At 41.3% G+C, this 6,000-nt stretch overlaps 1 protein-coding gene across 3 annotated transcripts in view; it reads right to left on the bottom strand.

Annotated features, from left to right (window-relative positions):
* Positions 1–2,335: 2,335 nt before the first annotated feature.
* ZNF521 (zinc finger protein 521) overlaps positions 2,336–6,000 on the bottom strand; it is a 232,599-nt gene continuing 228,934 nt past the window's right edge. For 2 of the 3 annotated variants that reach the window (XM_075141937.1, XM_075141936.1), the window contains exon 8: positions 2,346–3,173. In XM_075141937.1, the coding sequence (XP_074998038.1) occupies positions 3,144–3,173 (30 nt within the window). In that variant the 3' untranslated portion in view covers positions 2,346–3,143. Of the gene's footprint in view, positions 3,174–6,000 lie in introns of all 3 variants that reach the window. The other variant, XM_075141938.1, reaches the window with a different exon arrangement.

The raw sequence follows: 6,000 nt of genomic DNA, 5'->3' as shown, positions 1-6,000 counted from the left end.
TGGATTGGAAAGCCTAACTTAGGCAGCTGGCTATGAAAATGTACATGATGGTAAAAACTCCTATTTTGGGTAGCTGAATTTCATAAAGGCCTAATATGCATTTATTCCGTGATCATCTTTTGTTCAGATAAAGAATCAATGCACTTCCTCATCAATCCTGTGCTCAGATATAATCTGGGTAGATTGCTTCACTTCTGCAGTGTAAGTTCGATATATATATACCTGCTTTAGGTCTGTGACGTTTCTTAAACACAGCTCTGGCAAACAAGCAGAAGGGACTAATCATTTTATTAAACTATCACTTACAGCAAAGCTCATGTCCACTTGAAAACTTGGGAATAAAGCCAGTCTCAGAGGTAAAAGGATACCTTGTCCATCAATCTACCCACACAATCTTTGAAGAGATTTATCCTTTCACATTAGGTTAAGGTTATGACGAGGGGCTTCTCTTAGCTTTTGCTGACCCAGGACAGAGAAAGGCATGCCATAGCTGAAATGCACACACGCACACAGAGAGCCGTGTCTCTTCTTCCAACAGGCAAGATGATCTGCCTCTCCTGTTGATTTTCCTAAACGCTGTGGTAATTCCCCAAGGAATACTCAGTTCTCATTGGGAAGTTCGGATGTCTTCCATAATCTATTTAAACAGCTATTTAGGTATCACTGAGAAACCTGTTACTTTAGAAAAGGTAAGAGGATTCCAGCACTTGATACTAGTAGCCAGCTCTCAGAAGCCACCTGGGACTGCCTGTGGCTGTAAGACCCCTCTATTCCCCCGCATCGACCTAAAGGGACAATCGATGCATAAAGTCTTCATCACATTTGCTGTTGCTCTGTTTACTGTTCCTTTATTTACATATCTAGAAATTCAACATCTTTGTGTGTTTTGCAAGCTGTCATGACATGAGACACTATGTTTTGCTTGCTAACATATTTTTGACATATTTTAGCTTTTGATTATAAGATTGCATCTTTCCCAGCTACCATCTGTCTCAACTCAGTGGCACTCTGGCATTTACAAAAACAGTAGGGTGTAATATTTCTTATATACTTGAACTCTACTAGAAACATGTTATTTTCAGTCTTATCCAATATGTCACACTTTCACACATGAAGGCTGAAATGTCCTATATCCTTTAAGGTATCTGTCAAAAATAAAGAACATATCATCACATTCAATTTGGCTGAGATGAGTAATATATTAATGAGACTAGGAATGGGAACAGTTTCTGACTTATAAATAGAACTGGCATTTTACATGCCTTGTGTACTCGTGCCTGTATTTATCCTTTTGTCAGCACAAATGAGATATTCATACAAAACCCAGGAATTTCTTTTTTGTTTTTGGCAAGCATAATATTCTCAAAGCTGGAGTTTTATACATGACACATTTTTTCTTGGAATATCTGTTAACCAGAGACTTTCAGACTTTACTTCTTTCCTCTCCATCCTCCATCTGTGGAGAGTCAAAATGTGACATTCAGCAAACTGGAAATCACACTTTATATCTACCCTGACAGCAATAGGCAAGCAGCTCCAGCCATTCGGACTGTTGTGACGTGCAGCTCTTTAACTGCAGTATTTCAGCAATACTGGTTTCCATGGGATGAATCCAGTAATTTAAGCAATAGGGTAAGATACTAGAATAGCTGGAGAATGGTTTTTTGGTCCTCTTTCATAGGTGAGCTGGAGTAGTGGGGGATACTGATAGGCAAGGAGAGCTTTTACCCCCTTCTTTCTTCTTCTCGAAATTGCAGGCAGTAGGGAGCCAAAAGCTATGAGGTCTTGTGACAGCTCCCCCGGGGCCACGGTGCTAGTGAGCATCATCCCGTAGTGTGCACCGCCTCCAATTCTGCTACCCATGTCAGAAGAGAGGGTGAGGGATGTGAGGTTAACAGTGCTACTGGCAGAGCTGCGGTGGCTCCCGGTGGTCAGTGCTAGACCCAACTCACTAAATAATATCCAACTCACTAAATAATATCATGTTGAAACACACCGATAATTATACAAAGATGCGAGGTGACTCCTCTGGCAACCAACATGTCAAATGTACAAGTATGAAATCGTTGAGACTGCAAAATAAAACAAACTGACAAACAAAACCAGAAAACAGTGAATATTACCCTCAAGCACACATTGCTTTGCAGTGGGCCAGCAGATCTGTTTCTACAATTACATTTAGTTAAATGCCCAGCTCTGAGAAAAGTGACCTTCTCCTACTGAGCAGTGTATAGGTCCTGATACAATGAGATTCCAGATCTTGGTGGTCCTTTAAGTACTACAGGAGCAGTAATAATAATGCTACTTTCAAAGGAAAAAGACAAGACACAAGCATACTCACACATAATGGTAAACTGAATTTATTTCCTTTTGGAAAACAATTCCAGTAATCTCCAGGTTCAGACCGCAGAGTAAACATTAATAACAGTAACATACAGGTTAGTTCAACTGATTCAAGAATTTGGCCGTGTGAAATCATTAAGGAAAGTCTTGAACACTCAAAGCTTCAAATGGTATCCAGAAAAAAAAATTTCTTTGACAATCTACATAACAACTATTGCATATATGGTAATGCTATCTGTCATATCGCAAGGCTTACAAATATATATACGGGCCTTATTCAACTGTGGGTTCCTGCTCTGTGAGAAAGAGTCTCTTCATATTTTTTGCAAGAATCTTCAGCGATAAAAAATAGTCGTGGATTCATCCGTTTGTATACCAAAAGAGAGATTTCTAGACTGAAGTTTAAACGAAAGGAAGGCCAAACAGAGCTGTAATGGAACATAGCTATTACCTTGTTCCTCCTCCTTGAAAATGACACTTTTTCTTAAGCTTTTTTTTCCCCTCACACAGTATTATTATTATTTGTATCTTTCTTGAATAGGGCCCAAGTCCACTTGTCTTTATAAGACCATTTTAGTATCAGACAACATAATACATGTGCAACACTTTATATACAGGAAGTCTATCCGGTGCTCAAAAGTTCAAACACATGAACATCCAACAGTTTCGATAATACAAGTTTTATGGTACAATACAATGTTTCTGAATAATATACATTAACAATGAAAGTTTCGTGCAAAGAGTAAAACGTGTTCCCTTTTTGTGCCACAAAGAATTCTCGGGAAGAGACGGGCCTTGCACTAACTGCTGTGCTGGGTCATCGTATGATTCTGTAACAAAAATAAAAGAAACAGCTTAGTCACAGGACAGGCATTTCTGTGTGAAAGAAAGATGCAAAGACAATTCTCCCAACATATCTTGCAAAATGATGGACTGGTAAGAGAATAGGTTTGACCCCTCCCTGTTTTAAAGCAGCCAGAAGAAGAGTCATCATCAAAGAGAGGAGTTTTCCCCAGCAGTTTCACACTGGTGTTCTTCCCACGTGCCACAAGAAGGGCAACGCACTCTCTCTAGCTAGGTTTGGGCTGACCTGCCCCAGTGCAACTGCATACCAGGTCAGCGGTTCTGGTGTCCGCTTACATACGGCTTATGGTTTATGCATTATGCAAATGAGAAGTGCATTTATTTGTCATAAAAGACCTTGCTGCCTACAAACCAAAAATATGCTAATTGGACTGTGCTTCCTAGGCTGTGGCAGCACTTCAAATGTTTTATTGCATTAAAACCTATTTCCCCCTAAACAGTATACACAGTATATTCCGGTAAGAGTCATTCTGTGCCTAGCAAAGAGCTCAAAGACTGATGAGAAAACAGGAGGGGCTGCCACAGCCCTTCCTTTGGTCACCAAAACCCACAGGTATTTTTCCTCAAGTGAATGCAGTGCCTTATGTGAGGTGACACAGCATGGACTTTGGAGCCTGAAATTCTCCTTTCCCATACAAGTAATCACCAAATCCAGCAGCAAACACAAGTTTCACCCTCTTTCCTACCGCTGCCCTAATCGAGTCGACCACTTTCAGGGATGAAAGATGCTATTTCAATGCCTGCAGTGGCTCAGATCCGTCACAAGCATCGAGCTAAGAGCAAGGATCCAATCTAGTATGTGTTAAGTCTTCTACAATGTACGCTGGATCCACAGATAACTGGAAAAGGTCTGTGAATGCTGCTTCTCAGACAACAGGGCAGCCACTGATTAGTGATGAATTTTCCCCCTAGTAATCTGGGCCAGATTTGGGCCAGCGACCCAGAGGGCAGGGGTGTCACATCTGTAATTTGCTCCCAGCACATCCAGTCCCTTCACTCTGCTTTATTAAGTTAATCTGTCTTAAAACCCCTTTGGACTAATGCACTTCAGGATGAACCTGTTCCCAAAAGACAGTCATCATTTTCAATGAGGTGAACATCTACTGAACCATACCCTCCAGAGCCACCCATGAAAAGGCACATGAAAACAGCCTTGGTGAAACAAATGTGAAATACAGCGTGACTGCAAACCAGCCTGATAGTTCTCCCTCCCTTCCTCCTTCTCTCTCCCTAAACTGTGCACGCACACAAACAATAGTTCATGGGACATTTGGCAAGGAAAGGATCTTACAGTAAGACTGAGGAATTTTTAATGTAGTGCCATTCTCAAGATTAAAGGAAAATGACCCAGTGACACTTAAAAGATGCAATTTCCAGATGTGAATACAAAATGATTTAATGCTGATGGCAGGAATTCCAGACTGTCCAAGGCCAGAGAGTGTTAAAAAAATACACTCTACCACTTGATTTCATCTAGCTTCTTATCCTTCCCATAAAATAATTTCAAAATGCTGTAAAGCAGTAACAATAGCCGCAGACTAAAATGTTGGCTGGTCACAGGTAATGGGCTCTGACTTTAAACCACAAAAGCAAGGTAATTAAGAGTTAAGCCTGACAGTCAGCCCTTTTGTCATCCTGTTGTGTCCATTTATTGCAGCACTTACAGCATAACACCACAGGCTTATTGGAGACCCTGCAGTACCTAGAAACAACAGGACAAGTTAAATATGGGGTAGCAGACTGAATTCTGATCTTTTCTCTGCTTCTGAATAGGTGAAGTCATATACCAGTTGTTACATTGCAGAGAGATATTTGGGGGGGGTCTTTTGTTTCTAATCTACTGAGAGCAAGCATGTCAGTCATGCCCATTTTTAATTTCTTTTCACTAAGTGAAAAATGCATAATCAGTTTGGGGCTGGATGAACAGTTACATATGAAGCAGTCAAAAGGTGTTTTAGAAGTGTAGCTGTAACTCTGGCTGCAATGACAGTTTTGATTAAAAAATAAAAAGGCCCAAATAGAAGGAGACAAAATAAAACATGGCGTAAAGACTGACTTGCCCCTGCTCTCAGTGTCACTGACTCCCATGCCCTGGTGCAAAATGCGATTCCCTAAAGACAATGAAGAGATACTAGAAGAAAACAAGTGTTGGGAGAAAAACAAGACAGGGCAGGATACAGAAGTTAGAAAATGCTTTGAGCAGTTTAGGCCCTAAAAAGTCATCTATACTTACCGTGAACACTCAAAACAAAACAGTTTCCAAAGTAATTAAGGCTCCCCAAACGTGAGGGAGTAGGCAGAAATACCTATTTGGCTAAGTGGCAAAAAAATACAAAGCACTTCAGAAGCATAACATTGACAAGACAAGCAGGCGAAGGATGGGAGGAGAGAGATAAGAAAAGGAGGAAAATTCTGTAATCCCACAGAGAGCCATATTCCACTCCACCAAAAGCCATCTATTGGAGACCCCACGTCTAAGTGACTGAAAATTGCAAACATTAATCCCAGTTATGAACTGTTGTTGTTTTTATGAGGGGTGTTGTGTTTAAAAATTTAGGGCAAAAATTCTCTTCCATTATCCACACAGCAGATCTCGACTCTGATAGTCTCTTTGCCTTGTGTGCAGCGAGCTCCCCGCCTCCCCGGCAGTGGGAGTTCAGGCAGGCGGGGAAAGCAGAATTTGGAGCTCCCGCCGGCAGAGACACGGCAGGGACACGGGAGTGCAGTACACCCAGGGAGAGCACAATATTACCGTCAAGATCCCCTGTGTGGCTCGGAAAGCACGCTGCCCTT

Source organism: Calonectris borealis, chromosome 2 (assembly GCF_964195595.1).
Source record: "Calonectris borealis chromosome 2, bCalBor7.hap1.2, whole genome shotgun sequence".
Lineage (NCBI taxonomy): Eukaryota > Metazoa > Chordata > Aves > Procellariiformes > Procellariidae > Calonectris > Calonectris borealis.
The sequence above is the reverse complement of the archived record's forward strand: the minus strand, read 5'-3'. Positions and strand labels throughout refer to the sequence as shown.